The sequence below is a fragment of the Ochlerotatus camptorhynchus genome, unplaced genomic scaffold (genome assembly GCF_037179485.1).
Source record: "Ochlerotatus camptorhynchus isolate MF236.1 unplaced genomic scaffold, CSIRO-AGI_Acam_v1.1 ptg000250l, whole genome shotgun sequence".
Lineage (NCBI taxonomy): Eukaryota > Metazoa > Arthropoda > Insecta > Diptera > Culicidae > Ochlerotatus > Ochlerotatus camptorhynchus.
Window position 1 is genome coordinate 684,310 of NW_027040740.1, and position 19,134 is coordinate 703,443.

Genomic DNA, 19,134 nt, shown 5'->3' on the forward strand with positions numbered 1-19,134 from the left:
TTTAGCACTTTTAACATCGAACATGTTCTACGTTTAATCATCGAGAGTACGTTTGTATAAATTAAAACGATGTCGATCTGTCTATGACTAGCGCCTGTTAATGGAGCTAAATCGCAAAAACGAAAATAACATAAGGAATAGTTTACAATGGGAAATGAACAGACATGACGTTTAAAAGGACTTGAATAGATGCAAATGGCCTTGGAATATAATACTCGATTACATATAAAATGTGAAATTTGGCGCCTTATATTCTGTAATTGATATAAATTTAGGAAACAGAAAACGTAACATACTAGTAATACTCAGAATGTTGTTTATAGAGTTGCATCAGAAGACATACACTAAAACTATTAATTTCAGACTTGTGGTTCACTTGAATTGATAGTCCTACAACAGTATAAAATACCATACAGCAAAATTTGCTTGGCAGCAGTCTATCGTATTAAATAAAAAAAAAAACAGTAACACATTAATTTGCGCTTATTTCGTTCCTTAGTATGTAGAGTATAAAACTAGAATAACCTTGGTAAGACGTTTAAAATACCTATTGCTAAGTATAATAGTGATCGTAATACATAAACAGGACGTTGTAGGTACGGCTACGTCTCCATGTATTGTTTGCTGATGACGGGTACGGTTTCCGTACATTTCAATACTATACGTCTACGGAATCATCCTTGAAATAATTTGACTCGCGATAGATGGTGCGCCTTGATGACTTCTGTAGGCCTTCAACTAGTGTCTCCTGAAAGAAGTGTATTAAAATTAAATAGATTTAATGCAGGAAAACTTCGGATTTTCAAATCAACTGAAATTATTTCTTAAATCAAATTTTACTATTTCGTGCGTAAAATAAATCAAATTACATTAATCTCAAGTAACCCCCTCTTCCAGTACGATTTAGAATAGAATCGAACAAACAAAACCAAGTTAAAACAATCCTGGAGTTAGAATATTGTTTTTTGTTCCAAAAACTAGTTGAATTTGAGAAGCACACAAAACATAAAGGTGATTGAATTTCTGTTCGATTGCAATACATACTCTCAAATTTATTCTAGTAAGAATAAGAAATCGTCTGAAAAAAATCTAATTGGAATGTTCGATTGGCTCCGATTTTGACAGTTCATTTGGCTCAAAACATTCAAAACATTTCTAAACTATTTTCTGCAGGGGACAGAACATTTTTGCATAATGAAGCAGACAAGACCATGCAGCGACATAAATTTATGTCATGTAGAATTTTGCCGATTTCTGCCTAATTATAGCATTTATTTGATGTTTATTGCATGGAAGATAAGAATGAATACTAACCATTCGGAAGCATAGATGTTAAAATTATGCGTAAATAAGGGAGTTTGATAATTTCTTGTAATGTAGAAATACACGATCGCCCATGTGCTGGCTGTTTTGGTTTGCTCTGGACGATGGTTTTGCAAAAAAATGTACTGTTGCCACCTCTGCTCCTAAGAATAGAATCTTCTGTAACACCTCATGTAACATAGAAAAAAAATCATAACTCTGGGAGCTATACAACTTTTCTAGATCGCAGTCTAAAACGCTGTCCAGACTAAGCAGTTATCAGTGTCTGTTTTTATCATTTACCATCACACGCAAGGAGTAGCGCTTCAACCCAGTGTCGATGAATTGCGTTTGTTTTGAACATCTTCGTAGTTACGAAACGAGCGAAATGAACAAATGAGTTTATTATACATCAACGAATACGCGTTTGTTGATATTCACCAGTGCTCGATTATCAAACCCAAAATTGTCAAAATCAGAAGTGATCCTCAAAAGCAAAATAATCAACGAAATTTTGGGCAAAATGATTATTTTGAATATTGTCGACCACACTGCCTTAATCATCGATATTATCATCAGTTCAGCTTGAGGCAATAATTTGCCGTCGACTTATGTCTAAAAACCACGTTCTTCAGCGCTATATTTGTTTAAAATGAAAATAATCATTTTGCATTTGATCCTCAATATCATCTCGACCTAGATGAAGACTAATATCAATATCTACAACAACAGAGGCTATAATGAGAATCCAGCCACGAATGAAGAAAAACAAATGTTATTTTTGATACTCAGAGGTTGCCTAGATCAACGGAATTTGTTTATATCAAAATTCAAATTCATGCAGGTAGTTGGTCTATCTGTTAAGGTTTTCTTCATATTCAGCTAAATTGAGTGTAGAAGAAAGGATTTTTATCAGCACTGGCAGTTATAACATGTTATAACGGTTGACAAATAATTACAACACAGAATCCACCATCAAGATAGCGCTATAACATGTTATAACTCTGTAGTGTGAACGTACGATAAGAAAAAAATCTCATTATTATGGAATGTGAAAAATTTTCCCAGATGGACAGTTCACGGACATAAAACTAAATTTGACTGCGTCTAGGACTTAAAATACCATTCGTGAAAAATTAGAGTTTCAGGGATACGTTTGAGATTTGGATCATTTTTTTATTACTGGGACTTAAAAATTCAAGATCTCTAAGACAAACAAATTGAGAAAATTGTGTGGCCTGAAAGAATTTTCTATATGTAGAATGTAAATTCACAGTTCTTGAATTATTTAAATGCTCCTGAAACATAGAAATCAGTTGCTATCCATCTCCTTAACCGATCAGACGTATAATACCATTCTCGGATTTCTTTTGTGTGACGTGTGTGAGTTTTGTTGCCCATAGCCATGGCTTTGCGAGAAAACTGTGTCGTTTTGGATACATCCATTCTACCTAAACGGCCGTGTATTTTGGAAATCAAACGATTTCTAGAAAATGAACTGCAACTTTATATGTCACAGGTGAAATGTATCCAGCCACACAATGTGAAAAACGTTGTATACCTGGGTATGCAAAGCAACGAAGTAGCAAGAAGAATCGCTTCAGCTGAAGCATTTCATGGAGTATGAGGGAAAAAAGATCTCGATTCCAATTTATGTCGAAAGCAGCGCTGGCGACGTACGTTTGCATGCTCTCCCAGATGACATGGAAAATGTGGCTATCATCGACCATATGCTTCATTATACCATATATGGAGAGGTGATAGCAATTCACAGTGAGGTTTGGAAGAGTTGTTTTCCAGGCAAATGGAGTGCGTGTTTTGAAAATGCCAGGGATTGTTCATTTAAGATTGTGGTACGGTCAGACATAAGGAGGGATACTGCCACAGTGCTGGGAAAGGAGGTCCGATCGACAGAAAGGAAACGCCGCTGCGAAGGTGATGACGGTGAACGCCTGTAGTGCAACGAAGTGCAGGAAGTATGTACCGGTTCGTCGGTTCACCTGAAACTAGACACAGGGTCTGACATCACCATCGTTTCAATGGGAATTTGGCGTAAAATCGGAAGCCCTTCGTTGAGTGCACCATCGATCGTTGCAAAGACAGCTGATGGAAAGATTTTGAACATCGAAGGCGAATTTTCTTGCGAGATGATGATCAACGGTAGGAAATCAGAGTGTACAGTGCGAGTTTCTCGAGAGCAACTTCAACTCGTCGAGTCCGATATGATGGAAGTGTTTGGACTGTGGTCGGTACCCTTCAATGCGATTTGTTGCCAGGTCGGGAGTAAAACATCCTATGTGAATCCTGATGAACGTGGGCGTCTTAGTGGAATACCTGTATAAAGACTACCTTACTTGCCTATCCTTGACAGATACGCATATTTCGTCTACAATGTGCAGACTTCTTCAGTGTCTTGTACTAATACTCGACTCAGTCTCAGAAGTCTGCACATTGTAGACGAAATACGCGTATCTGTCAAGGATAAGCAAATAAGGTAGTGGAATTGAATGGAAATTACTAATCTTTCTCTTTCTCTTTCTCTTTATCCTATGTGGAGACACTCAAGGCACTCCTTCCAGCGGTTTTCTCCGACAAGTTGGGCATCTGTACGAAGATGAAGATCAAGTTGGAGCTGAAGTCAGGCAAATCTCCGGTCGCTTACGCGATGCAGCGGGCTGTGGATCTAGAACTAGAACTAGACCAACTGGAGCAGGAACAGATCATCACGCCAGTAGACTTCGCGGAGGGGGCCGCTCCAATCGTGGTGGTCCGCAAGTCAAGCGGGTCGATTCGGATATGTAGTGACTATTCAACGGGGTTAAATGGCGCGTTACAGCCTCATCAGTACTCGGTCGGTGTTGGCGCTACCATCAGTCATAGGTACCCAGATGGCTCGATCAAGGTAGTACAGCACACCGCCCGCGCATTCACGAAGGCTGAACAGCGGTACAGTCAACCGGACCGTGAGGGATTGTATTGGGATTGTAGTATTAGCTGTGACGAAATTTCATAAGATGATCTTCGGGCGCAGATTCCGTCTTCAGACAGACCATGCGTCATTGGTACGGATTTTTGGCTCAAGCAAGGGAATTCCCGTATACTTCGCTAATCATTTACAACGTTGTGTGCTAATTTTTTTATTATACGATTTTACTATCGAATATGTGCCTACTGCTAAGTTCGGTAATGCTGACGTTTTGTCACGGCGGTAGCGAAAAACAAATTCCTGTAGGTACAAATATCACCCCTGCTTCTTCATCTATACCTGCTCCCCTCGCTGCTAACAATATTCAGTGAGTAAATGGAGCTACCTATGCTGCTTTCATATTATGAAACTTTTTAGTTATAGATCTTACTTCGTCCAAATCAGTCGCCCAGGAATCATCAAAAATATTTTCCCCAGAGAAAATATTCAGATAATCCCGAGCAACCTGATGCTCAATAGGAGCAGGTGACGATAGAATTTTCTATATCCTCATCAAAAAAACTCCCAGAGAGTACCTTGTCTTTCTTGGTAAAATTATTTAACAGATGTTTCCATTTGGCATACTTTCCTGATAAATAAAAAAAATGCAAAATTTGTTCCAATTTTGAAGCCGGATAAAATCCAGCTGAAGCTTCTAGCAACCGTACAACAAGTTTGCTTTCTTCAATAAGTAAACTTTTTTAAAAGATACTTTAGAATAGAATGATGCTTCACATCAATACGAACTCAATTTTTGCATAAACGCTTAAGAGTTACCAATTTAATACGTCCAAACAAATCTGAAGGCTGTTCAACTGGAGTTGCTCTTCTAAACAAAGAAAAAGCATTCGACAGTGTTTGGCATGAAGGTTTGATTGCTGAATTGAAAAAGTTTAATTTTCCACTCTATATTATGAAATTAGTTCAAAATTATTTAACTGACATAACTCGTCCGGTAAATTATCAAAATTCCAAATCTGATCAACTACCTGCTAGATCTGGAGTTCCTCAGGGTAGCATTCTTGAGCCTATATTGTATTATATTTTCACTTCGGACCTCCCTGATTTGCCTCAGGGTTGCCACAAATTTTTGTTCGCCTATGAAACAAGCATTTCGACGGAAAAAACAAAACCAAAAAAAAAAAAAAAAAAAAACTGGAGCACCTAGGTCAAAATTAAATGTACCTAATTTATTTTGAATTTGGAACAAATAAAGAGTTAAAAAAAAGTGGAACCCGATTTGAAATATGTTGTTTCCTTTCCGAGAAAAAAAAATCCCAAAATTTCGCTTTCTTTGCCTTGAGTTGACTTGACAGTCATAACCCATAGGAAAGGTGTAAATATTATGTCACGCTCTACATAATTGGGGAGTACTACGAAAGGCCGAAAACACAAAAGGCCGAAAACACAAAAGGCCGAATCACGAAAGGCCAAATCACAAAAGGTCTTAAAAGCTCGGGAAAGCGACAAAGTGGACAAGAGACTTCGTTTTTTGTGACTGCGGACCATTAAACGAGGTGACTCAGTTGTAAGAGCAGAAAGGCTTCATTTGCTGAATGAGAAAGTGATAGTTAGCTTTATTTTTCCAGATATTTGAGTATTCAATGACGATGATGGCTTCGTTCAAGATTAAATTCTTCTCAAATCGAAAATCGTTATTAGCAGCGATATTGCTCTTGGCCCGTTTTGCTGAACGTTCTAGTTACACACATTCAACTGCTTGCGCAACTCGCTACCCAATCAGAATGTTGTGTATGCGTAAAAAAAACCGTTCACCTTTATCACATCCAGGGTTCTGCATTTTCGAAACAAAGAAAAGAAAATGAACTCTCCGCAGAATCGCTTCATTTCGAGCAATATAATTTTGGTGTAAGTCATCGTGTTTCTTGTTATCGAGTCACGATGAACACTGGACTATCACTTGTTTCGTTCGTCAAGTGCTTCAGTTCATTTCATTTGAAGCAAAGACTTGTTTCAATTGACGCAATGAATGACTCGAAAACGGCTTCCTTCGTTTTTTCCACTTTCACTTCAATTCGGGGCTCATTCGACTTGTCACAACCCGCCGACGCAGGCATCAAAATATAATATCCGGATAGTATCCGCACAATATCGGTTGCCGATAAGGATGGCATCCGGATTATATGTAGTAATAATATATTATTTTATATAAAACGAAAATTAAATTAACGAGTCCATTCTGGAGTTCAAGATGGCAGCCATCGGGGTCAGGGAAAGTTTCAAATACCCTACACTACGGGTATTTTCGGAACGGGTACGACGCGAAGGTGCCGAAAATGGATATTCGACATCATTTTTGAATTCAATCGGCAGCAATCGGGCTTCAGAAAAAAGTGTCAGATACCCTACAATAGGGTATTTTCGGAACGGGGATGCCGCGAAGATGCTGAAAAATTGTATCCGACGCCATTTTGGAATTAAAGATAGTGGCTATTGGTTTTATGAAGTGTCAAATACCCTAAGATATGGTTATTTTCGGAACGGGACCAACGCGTAGATGCCAAAAATCGATATCCGACACTATGTTGGAATCCAATATGGCGGCCATTAGGATTCAGAAAGTGTCAACTATCCTAAAATATGGGTGGAATGGGGATGCTGACAATCGATATTTGACGCCATTTTGCAATCCAAAATGGTGGTCATCAAGTTTCATAAAACGTGTCAAATACCCTAAGATATGGGTATTTTCGGAACGGAGACAACGCGTGGCTGCCGAAATTCGATATCCAATGCTATGTTGGACTCCAATATGGCGGCCATAGGGTTTCAGAAAAAGTGTCAAATACCTTACAATATGGTTATTTTCGGAACAGGGACCACGCGTAGATGCCAAAAATCGATATCAGATACCACTTTGGAACCCAATATGGCAGCCATCAGGGTTCAGAAAGTGTCAAATACCCTACAATATGGGTATTTTCGGAATGGGGACAACGTGTGAATGCCGAAAATCGATATACGATGCCATTTTGGAATCCAATATGGCGGCCATCGGGTTTCACAAAAAGTGTCAAATACCCTAAGATCTGGGTATTTCGGAACGAGGACGACGCGTAGATGCCAAAAATCGATATCCGACACTATGTTGGAATCCAATATGGCGGCCATTAGGATTCAGAAAGTGTCAACTATCCTAAAATATGGGTATTTTCGGAATGGGGATGCTGACAATCGATATTTGACGCCATTTTGCAATCCAAGATGGTGGTCATCAAGTTTCATAAAACGTGTCAAATACCCTAAGATATGGGTATTTTCGGAACGAAGACAACGCGTGGCTGCCGAAATTCGATATTCAATATGGCGGCCATAGGGTTTCAGAAAAAGTGTCAAATACCCTACAATATGGTTATTTTCGGAACAGGGACAACGCGTAGATGCCAAAAATCAATATCAGGGGCGAGGGGGACGACTCTATCTATGATGCAAAAAAGATTGTGTTTTGCTGTGGCTAACTGCGCGCACGCTGAGTAGATAGAAAGAAGATTGATGACGATTCTGAAGATTTCCTGCAAAAAGATGATGAGCGATGCAAGTAGATGCGACAAATGAAAGAAGATTTTTCGAAGATTGATTCGCTAGTGTGAGATTTGTTGAGCATCTAAACTTGAGATTTAGATGTGTCGCCCCCCTTGATCAGGGGCCTTATTACGGGTGTCACTACACGGTGATAAGGAAGTGATACTCATAATAAGAACCGTGATTGCCGTACAAATCAAATGGGAATCACTTCACCGTGACGACAAGTGACAAGTTTTCACCGTGAAGTGACATCCGTAATAAGCCCCCAGATACCACTTTGGAATCCAATATGACAGCCATCAGGGTTCAGAAAGTGTCAAATACCCTACAATATGGGTATTTTCGGAATGGAGACAACGTCTGAATGTCGAAAATCGATATATGGAATATATATGGAATCCAATATGGCGGCCATCGGGTTTCACAAAAAGTGTCAAATACCCTAAGATCTGGGTATTTCGGAACGAGGACGACGCGTAGATGCTGAAAATCGATATTCGATGCCATTTGTAGGCTATTTGACACTTCTTCTGAAATCGGAAGCCACCATCTTGAATTTAAAGATGGCGTCGGACATCGATTTCTTTTTTCTAGATGTTTTTGTTTTTTTTCCTTTGGTTTGTTTTTTCCGTCGATCTTGTTTTCCGTGCTGAGCACCAATGCTACCGACGTGCCAGGAAGGCAGCTCCCACACCTGGACCCTACCTATCGACCCATCAACTCAGGAACCGGGGACCAACGGCTTTACTTCCCATCCGAAGGAAAGCGTGATCAGAGATGTTATGCCACAGAACATCCCGGCGGCGCCGACTGGGATTGAACCCAGGCCTGCTGGGGTGAGAGGTAATCACGCTTACCACTACACCACCGGCGCCGTTTCTTCTAGATGTCAACCCGATTCCAAAAAAAAAAACACATTGATCGGTATTTGACAGTATTTCACAGTTTTTCTGAACCAAAGCCGCCATCTTAGATTTAAAGACGGCGTGACATCAGTTTTCGGCATCTACGTCTCATCCCCATTCTGAAAATAACCATATTTTAGGATATTTGGCACTTTTCCACAAATCGGAAGCCGCCGTCTTGGATTACAAAATGGCGTCGGATATCGACCCTACCCTGCTTCTAAAAAACCGTTTGTATGGGTATTTGATAGATTTTACAACTTTTTCTCAAACCGGAAGTCGCCATCATGGATGGTGTCGGATATCGATTTCCTGCCCCTAGAAGCCATCCCGATTCCAAAAATACCTCTATTTTTGGGTATTTGACAGTATGTCCCACTTAATCTGAAATCGGAAGTCGCCATCATGGATTTCGAAATGGCGTCGCATATCAATTTTCGATCTGTAGACTTCATACCGATTACATAAATACCAATATTGATGTGCATTTCCACTTTTTCGTAAATCGGAAGCCGCCATCTTCGATTTCAAAATGGCGTCGGATATCGATTTTCATCCTCTAGACATCATCCCGATTCCCAAAACACCTTTATTGATAAGTATTTGACAGCATTTTCCACTTTTTCTTAAACTGGAAGCTGCCATCTTGGATTTAAATTTTCGATCTCTAGACGTCACCCCGATTAATAAGTATACCCATATTGATGGGCAAACAAACAACCCGACAATGATAAATTTGACATCCACGTGCACAGATCTATGCGCATACGCTTAAATGAACCGAGTGAACAAGCAACAAAATTCATAAAAACTGCACGAATTTGGATCGAACAGCTTCGTTTCAATGCAATAATATCAATGCTTATTTTACAATGAAAGAAGAAATGAACACGAGTCAAGCCAAAACAAACAGCATGAAAACAGATCGAAAGTGGTTCTGTTGATGTTGACGAGGATATGCTCGAAGAGAAGACATAATGACTTTCAATTGAAAGTGATGGTTGACAGCTTCATCGTCGCTTGACGATTTTCGATTGAAAGTGACTTTGTGGGACCCTGATCACATCTCTCATTTCCTTACCCTTTTCTTACCCGCAGCTGTTTTTTCCCCCAAAAAGTGAGCAAGTGAGAACACCTCTATATCTAATTTCATCTTGGCTACATTTTTTGTGAATTGGCGTTGACGGCGACTCTGTAGCTCTTTACTCCTATGAGAAAATCCATAAGCAAACGTCAGACTGTGCGTGAAACATGGCGGACTTTGTACTATCCTTTCACTCCACCGAAAATTCCCATAAGAAACTGTCTATATTTGCTGAAAGAGCAAATTTTTCGACGGTGCCGTTAACGCCAATTAATCATTTAACGAGCCGAGTGAGTTGTGCGAGCAGAAAGACTAACATATTGTATGGATGCGTTTTTCAACAAATTCAGTTTTTAATCAATTTTCGGCCTTTTTGGTTTTGGCCTTTTCGATTTTCGGTATCTTTTGTGCTTCGCCCTTTTGTGATTCGGCCTTCTGTACGGGTCCCACATAATTGTGTATCCTCTCAACAAAAATATTGTGCTGTTTGCCAGCCTATACCGTTTCAGTTTTGGTTGCCGAAATCCGTAAAAGGAAGCCGAAGTCGACATTTACCCTAATAAATAAATTTGGAAAAGCATAAACAAAAACCCCATTTTCTCGGAGTTCTGGAGCAAAAAGCCACAGCACATTGCTACATGGTAAACTGCTAGAACGTGAAATTTGGCGATACAAATTTAAAGGTATAACTATAATAATAGGAGAAATGGCTCTAATGTTGGCCTATGGATCTAAGATTGGGCCCATCGCTAATGCCCCTAATTTGGGCCATACATAAATTCAGCAATCGACTAAATTTTCAATAGCGACCCAAAATATCCATTAGTACCGTCCCAATGTCCCAAGTTCATCTAGATAAAATTGATAAATAGCAGATTTAATTTTAAATATAGGGGAAATGGTTGTAATGTCAGCCTATGACATTACATCCATTTCCCCTATATTTAAAATTAACTCCTTCTCGTCTAGAAAGGTTTGACATAACAGACTTTGAAAATAAATATTTTTGCTAGGGACATGCAATACAAATAACCGGTGCGTTGAAGTAAAAATGGAATCAAAAGAACTTGAACTAATTAATGCGTTTTGAAGTAGTACTGACGGTAATTAAAATTATCTATCCGTACTTAATGTAATTAAAAGTATTGATTGCATACTTTAATTACAAAATTTCAACTGTAATTAATGGACTTAAAAGTAGTTAATGTTATACACTGTGTAATTAATGTAATTAAAGCAGTAGTTAATGAAATTAATTTAATTACAGCCGTTGCCTGCGTCGGAGTGAAAAGTTATTGCGTGCCCCTAGTATTTTTATAGCATAGATTATGTGACAAAGGTTTCAGTCAAATGAGCTGGGATTTGTGAAAATTATCGCATAAAAAGTCAAAAGGCTGAGGATGCACAAAAGTAACCATAAGTTGGAAAGAGTAAACTGCCGCTCTTCGCATGTCCGTCCCATAGCGAAAATCGGCAAGACGAAAAAATCGCGTTTTAAGTTTGCTTCGTACCATTGCTTCTTACGTGATGGGACAACCAACGTGACTGTCTTTCCAAACTTTTTCAGAACAAAGTTGATGAGTTCATCCAGTATTATGAAAATATGGGTAGTTAGCTACCATTTGCATTGAAAAATTCAGTTTTGACAAAAACGACTATGGGACCGACATACGAAGAGCGGCAGTAAAGGACATGTTAGAAGAATTTGTGTGATTGAACTATCATAGGGCTATTATATGGCTATAATGTTGGCTTATGGATCTAAATATTGGGCCCACCGATAAAAATCTCGCAAAAAATAGGCATGCAATGCTTTCCTTCGAAATGTATGTATGGGCCCAATGTTAGGGACACTTAGGCCGACATTAGGGATATTAATCCTATTATTATAATTGAAAAATCTGAAAAAAAAACTTTAATCTAACCTCAAATAATGCGCTGATTTTCTTGCCGGCAACGATGCGATTAATTGGACTAACACTATCTTTGGTTTCGTCGTTTGTGTCTCTTATCTGCTGTTTCAACGTGCTTGTTATGCTATTGCATTCAGTATTACTGCTACTGCGTTCTATTGTGCAACTTTCGTTTAGTCTGGCATCGCTCTCGGAATGCTGACAACCAGAACTGCTTCTTCGTATTATTCTGGGTGCTGGAACCGGTGGCTTATCGAGCGAAGTTTTCTGGTCTAAATCTACTACACATAGCAAAAAAAAACATGCAAAACAAAAGAACAAAACGTGATAAAAATAAACAAATTTGTGTCGCATGCGAATTTGAGGAAAAAAAAACTAGCACCTACCACCAAGTTTGTTCAGACTGGCCGCCATGTCTCTAACGGACTTTTTCTCCGTTACTGACCCTAAAATATTAAATTAAGTTAACTTGAGCATAGATAAAAATAAGAAAGAAAGATCCTACCTGAAGTGATTCCAATAATGCTTCTGCCACTAATTGCACCAGGTGTTATGCCAACTATGGAACCTCCCGGTGTTTGTCCGGATATCAAAACAAGGTCCACGTCGTCATCAATTTCGTCTGGCGTAGTCTTGGTAGAATCATTAGTTCCAAACTCGTTCTTTGATTCATGCCCAAGAACTGACCATGGTCGAGGCTTGGGTGCAATTATTGGTGTTTTCATTATACCATTTCCTGGTTTCTGGAGCTCAGAATGTTGACTTCTGACAGATTCATTACTGGGAGACTTTTCCTTGTCATTACTAGGTACATTACTGTCCATTGTTCTATTTACGCTGGATCGCTTTTTTTCAGGATCTGGGCTATTCTTTACTAACGGAGATTTTCTGTTGGTCGACGGCGAAAGCTTTCCCAAATTATCTGAGGATCGTGATCTGGAGGTCCAGTTAACATTTTTCATCAAAGGAGAAGCTCGCTCTAATTTAATAGGCCTACGTTCCTCCAGAATAGGGGTCGTTTCACCAGATGTCACATTGCTAAAACGGCCCCCATCATCACGGCTGAGCGTTGGGCTGTCCACAAAGGACAACGAACTACATTCTTCCGATGTTGGCGAGACAAGTGGTGTAAGAGTTGATGGTGTTGCTGAACCAGGCCTAAAAAAAGCCTCTATACCTTCGTTTACGCCCGCCGTAGATCCATCTAATGTGATGACTGGTTTCTTTGGAGCACGGGTTTTCGCCCGTTTCGGTCGACCTGAGGAACAAGTATTGACAAATTAAATTTATATAGACAGGATTATGGGACAACTACAAAGTATTTTGTAATTTGCAAAGTACCAGGCATAGTGTCAATAACAATTGATTGATTGATTTATCTTTATTAGGGAGGCTTTCAGTCTAGGCTGGTTCGCCTCCAATCTTGTGTCAATAACAATGTCATTTGTTGGTAGTCCGCAAATAATATTGTTATCGTAACGGAGCCTGCTGAAATTCGATGATTTGTTGCAAATATTTCTCACTTGTGTCAGCAGGGTGCATGACGTTATACATAAATACGTTAGGCATAATTGACGATAGACATAATTTATATATAAATGAAAAATCACGAAATTTACAGTTACAGTTCTGCTTTTCGAGTTGCCATATTTTTCGCTGATATAACATAGCATGCAAGCTTCAATGCAACTGATTTTAAATTAAAAAATATTAATATATTTACAATGATTTTTCAAATATGTACATGGGAATCGCAATTCGTAACTTCGACTGCCATTTTCTCAATGCCTCCATATGGTAATGATATGGGATTATAGGCAGTATTGCAGGTTATAGGCAGTATGGCAGTTTTAGCTGGGTTTTGAGATGGGCATTTTATATGATGGTTAATTCATCCGATTCACAAAATGTACCATTCTTTTCCACGTGAACTGTTTTTCGAGAATAACCTTTCTCTTATTAAACTAAGGTTATTTCTAATACCGAATTGAAGTCGATATGTATATTTTCATTGATATCACATCCTACGGCGTAGTTATGTTTTTGTTTTGGGTCATTAAACCGAATGACGCCATTAGACTCAATGTGATTAGACTGTACGGGAGCATGAGCATTTATTTGTATAATAATTGTGAGCACTATTATGCAACAACTATACAAAAACTATACGGATGTGCTCATAATTTATTATAAAAATAATGCTCATGTTCATAGTTTGTCATACAAGTGTATCCGCGGCATTACTAGGATAAAAAACTCATTACTCTATGATGCCAACAGTCTTTGCTACAATACATCTTGAAAGGACTACAGTCAAAAAATAAATCACATTTCCAATGGAAAATATCCATTAAATTTTCACATAACTTTCATGTGATCTCATAACTGGAAATCGCACCACCAAATCACATGAACCTTATGTGTCCAATGAAGTTTACACACTTATATTTTTTCGGCGAGGTTCCAACAGCCGAGTAGTTCTGCAATTTATTTTGCTGAGATTCAGTAAAACAATTGCCGAGACTCAGCTAACAAATAACATTTTGCTGGGATATCAGCTAACAAAGAGACATTTTGCAAAGATATCAGCAAAAGTAAATGCCGAGGTAATCGGCTGTTGAAGATTTTACCAAGCTAGATTAAGTGTGTATGTGATTTATCACATAGAATTCATGTGATCATATGAATATTATGTGAATTTCAGATAAAATCAATAATTTTGTTATTGGAAAAATATAATCTGCATTCCCAATGTTTTCAGTGTGCTCATATTTCAAAAAAATCCTAATTAATCCACCTATGAGTAAGCTTGAGAAACTCGGAAGTCTCTGGATCCTTGATGTCTTAACTAAGACCTCAAATCTCAGTCTCACTACCAGCGTGAAATTTGTTCTGTTATATGCCAGCGAAACATGGTGCGTATCAGTAGAGAATACCCAAAAGCTGCACGTCATCGGTTAATGATGCCTGGTGTATATAATTCGTGTTTGGTGGTCACACAGCTGGATCTCGCATGCCGAGCTCTATCGTCGAATGTCACCAGAAGCCGTTATCAACAGAAATTCTAGAACGGAAGTGGAGGTGGGTCGGCCACACACTACAGAGGGACGAAAACGAAATGTGCAAGCAGGTGCTGGATTGAAACCCGGCAGGAAATCGCAGCAGAGGCAGACCTAGGGGCTCATGGCGAAGGAACCCAAATAAAGAAATAAAAAAAGTCGGCTGAAATTTGAGCTGGGCCCAGGTCAAGAAAAAGCAGGCCAACCAAGATGCATGTTGAAAGTGCGCAGGATGCTTGAGATAAACTCGGAGAAGATGGGATTTGGTTGTTTGGCGACTTAATGGTATTTGCAACAGACTTAAATGGATATCGCTAGCTAAAAAGGAAGAGCTTCACTCAACTACATGATACTTACTTTTCACTAGATGTTGCAATGTTAAAGACTGACTAGGTAATTCGGTAATGGAATCACAACATTCATCTTCTTTGTGTTCAATAGTAGGTTCCTGTTTGCTAATACTAGAATGGCGTTCGGGCGATGGAGTGTTAAAAATGTCCGGTATATGTGTCAAGCTTAGATTTTCAATACCAAGTCCAACCACAGACTGAGGACGTACTTTCCTTGCTACCGATCGGCGCTTTGTTTGTAGTTGTGGGGTTGCCTGTAGGAAAATACACTATATTAGCACTTTACTATTTCAATAGCAAGCAAAATATACTTACAAGATTTAAATATTCCAGCTTCTAATTGATGGTTTAGTGAACACGTGAAAATATAGTACAAAAATGTATACATGTATTCAGATGATAATGGACTTTGTTTACAACACAATTATTTACAATGTAAGCTTATGGATGAAATGTGATGATGCCTCGCGTGGAAATTGAATTGAATGATAATAATGGAGAGATGTGATTCTGTTAAACAGATGAGTTATAGACTTACGGTTGGGGAATCCAATCCTAATTTGGGCAAATCCAAGCCGCGCATTTCGAATTGTCCAACTCCATCGGAACCCTGTAACATTTTACATATATACCCACTCTAGATGTATTGTACAATCGGGCATACCTGACTAGAACGACTTCTTGTTGTATCTGGCGTTTGAGGGTCCTCAATGAAGCTGTGTGGTGAATCTGAGATACCCAATCCTCTTTTGTATCGGGTCAATGCTTCAAGTACTTCATCTGTGGCGCGGTCCGAAATTAAGCTAGCCATAGATTGTTCGACTTCGCTGCGTGAACAAATATAACAAGGTTGAATTCACGATCAGATCGAGCATTGAAAACATCTGGCATACCTGATTCGATTCATTATTTCCCCACCAGCGCTATTCACTAAACAATATTGCAAAAACTCCTCCGAAATTATCAACCTCTCTTCACAGCCTTTCCGGAGTTCTGCTATCACCACTTGATTGCCAAGAGTTTTTGGACACTGTTCAATGCCAGTTCGCAACATAGTCTCCATTGTTTCCTAGAGTATTAGATATAAGTAGAGCACAAATCTTGAAATGCCATGTTATTTCAAACCTGAAGATAGTTGTTAATTGTTGAATTCAGCTCGACCTTCATTTTTCCCAAGCGCACCTCAATAGGATGAGGATCACATCGTACCGATTCCTGCAGCTTTGGTAGCAATTGCTTACAATTTTCTGCGTCTTCTAATAACCTTATTAAATTACCCTCGAGAGATCCTTGTCGCATCGACATGGTTTCTTGTGTTTCGGTTACCAGTTTGTCTAGAATCTGATGGGTAGAGGATAATAGAAAGCCATGTTGCAGTCTACAAAAACAAAGGGTCGTAAAGAAGATGCATTTTTCGTTAATTACGCGGAAATTTTACCTAAATCCTTGTCCGTTAGCTCGTCGTAATCCACTACCGTTTCGGGAGAGCATTTCTTGCATTTTGCGCATAAGTGTATCTGTGCGGTCCGGGTGTTGCTTTAAACAGGGCGCAATATCAAATACAGGGAATGGAATGTTTCTCATTGAAAAATTATGCTCCAAAGCGTAAACAATGTCAGCGTATCCTTGTAATGTGATGTTGTTACGATCCATGAAAATTGTTTTTAGCCTATTATTAATCTGTAGCGCTTTTGCCAAAAGACGTGCTCCTATATCGCCCATTAGGTTACCGGTAATATCCAAAACCTGCAGACTTTGATTGCTTCCAAGTGCATTAATGAAATTATGTAAATCATTTTTCAGTTTGTTCTCCGACAGCACCAGCTCCTGTAGCTGAAAATCATCCTTCTGTATTAAATTCACTAGAGCTTCCATAACCGTTGCAATATGCTTAAGTTTCATTCCGGTGAAACATTTGCTCATGTGTAGCACCTTAATAGAGGGATTCTTCCCTATGGCAGTGAGTACGGAGGCCATCTCGGAATCGAGATTATTGTCACTAATATCTAAACTTGATAGAACGCGTACTCCGTGGATACAGGATTCCAGCACATGCGCACCCTGAGAGCTGAGAGAGTTCCCACTGAGATCCAAAAACAGGCCAGCTGTTGATTCATTACATGCAAGTCCCAGCAGTAGATGTTTCAATGCTTCCAACGGAAGTTTGCAGTTTGCAATGTTGAGATGCTTTAAACTTAAGCTACTCGTAAAGAATTGCTTGAACGACGGTGGGATTTCCTTGCCTTTCTTCGTACCAAACGAGTTATGCGCCACATTCAAATGCAATAGATGAGTGGAACATCCGCGTAGTAAAGCACCAAACAGCTGTAAAAAAAATGTAACATGAAAATATGTGCTTTGTTGGGTGCAATTCAAATAAAACTAGCAATGGTACTCTCTAATCAAATTTTTTCGCACATAATCGCTTTGCACTCATCCCACTTTTCACGAAAAAGCATTCGTCTGACTGTTTATCGGAAGCGAAGATCCAAAAAAAAAGCCGTCAGGTCAACGAGAACGATCACAAACTCGTGGTTGGGGCCTTTAAACGGAAACCGAACGCCTCAGTTCGAGATGTGGCTAAAAAGTTGCATGTGAGCAAGACTTTCGTGCAGAATACCAAAACTCGAGCTGGACTACGTACGTTTAAGGTTCAGAAGTCCCCAAACCGTGACGAGAAACAGAATACGGTCGCAAATAGCCGTGCCCGGAAGTTGTACGACCAGTAGTTAACGAAACCACACTGCTGCGTAATGGATGACGAGACATATGTGAAGGCGGACTTTAACCAGTTTCAAGCCTGTATGTGACTGCCAATGATAAGTGTGCGAGAACCTCCGGACACAGAAGATGTCCAAGTTCGCCAAGAAGTTTTTAATTTGGCAAGCGATTTGTACTTGCGATAAGCGGAGTACACCTTTCGTTACCGCAAGCACCATGAATGAACAGGTGTATTTGTAAGAGTGTCTCCAAAAGCGGCTTCTCCCTCTCCTGAAAGCTCACGACGGTTTGACGATTTTCTGGCCGGATTTGGCATCATGCCACTACACGAAGGACGTGCTACAGTGGTATAAGGCGAATGATGTCAATTTCGTGCCGAAAGATCTGAACCCCCCAAACCTTCGGAACTGCGCCCAATAGAAAAATACTGGGACATTATGAAGGAGCACCTTCTAAAATGACCTAAAGAGGTGAAGAATGTAGAAGAAATGAAGAAAGCATTGGTTAATAAAATCTGGAACGCGCAAAAATGCAAAAAAAAACCTGAAATGCTGCATTTGGAAGTTGGGTTGCTATGATGAGTTTTCATGAACGTGTCAAAATTTTGCTCGCGCAGCAAGAGAATCTGACATCCTCACACGCCAAGTTGGAAAAATTGCTGGATGTGGCCAAATCGACCATGACAAACGTTTTAAAAGTGTTCGGAGTGCGTCTGTCGACCACCAGGAAGCCTGGAAGCGGCAGTAATCGTAATGCGGACGTGGCAGCGACGATTCTATAACCTAGAAAACCATTCCAAAACCATTCCCCAGAAAAGCATTTCCCAGAATGTACCATACCCCAGAAAAGACGATGAAATTAGTAATTTATCACCTTTTTTTTTGTCATTTGATATTATATTTCAGTTTAATATTACAGAACAGCCGTCCATAAATAAACAGGTCCGCAGGTATCTTGCACACTGAATAATACATCTTCTGAATACAAATTTTCTCGATAAATTTTACACATTTGATTTAATATATTTTTCATGATAAAACTCTCTGATTAGAGTCACTTTACTATTGATGATACACTACGTTTATTTTTATGGAACTATGTATTTATCAATTCCAAACAATTTTATAGCTCTTTAGAAAATGACAACCTTCAAGTTTTCGAGCACTTCATTCATCATTTAAAAAGTCAAAGGGTCTATTATGCAATCCAATTCAACCAGTCGGAAACTGTTAAACCTTATCGAAGAATTGTTCGACCTGAGTTGAAGAATTTCTCGTGATGGATTAAAA

At 39.2% G+C, this 19,134-nt stretch overlaps 1 protein-coding gene across 4 annotated transcripts in view; it reads right to left on the reverse strand.

Annotated features, from left to right (window-relative positions):
* Nucleotides 1-226: 226 nt before the first annotated feature.
* Nucleotides 227-19,134, reverse strand: part of LRR (Leucine-rich repeat) — a 68,270-nt gene continuing 49,362 nt past the window's right edge. For 2 of the 4 annotated variants that reach the window (XM_065226395.1, XM_065226393.1), the window contains exons 10-20: nt 16,563-17,449; nt 16,250-16,502; nt 16,018-16,193; nt 15,789-15,951; nt 15,663-15,734; nt 15,440-15,460; nt 15,132-15,378; nt 12,221-12,973; nt 12,102-12,161; nt 11,728-11,996; nt 227-748 (exon numbers count right to left, since the gene is read on the reverse strand). In XM_065226395.1, coding sequence (XP_065082467.1) covers nt 659-748; nt 11,728-11,996; nt 12,102-12,161; nt 12,221-12,973; nt 15,132-15,378; nt 15,440-15,460; nt 15,663-15,734; nt 15,789-15,951; nt 16,018-16,193; nt 16,250-16,502; nt 16,563-17,449 — 2,991 coding nt within the window. In that variant the 3' untranslated portion in view covers nt 227-658. The remainder of the gene's footprint in view (nt 749-11,727; nt 11,997-12,101; nt 12,162-12,220; nt 12,974-15,131; nt 15,379-15,439; nt 15,461-15,662; nt 15,735-15,788; nt 15,952-16,017; nt 16,194-16,249; nt 16,503-16,562; nt 17,450-19,134) is intronic. The other 2 variants (XM_065226396.1, XM_065226394.1) reach the window with 1 other exon arrangement.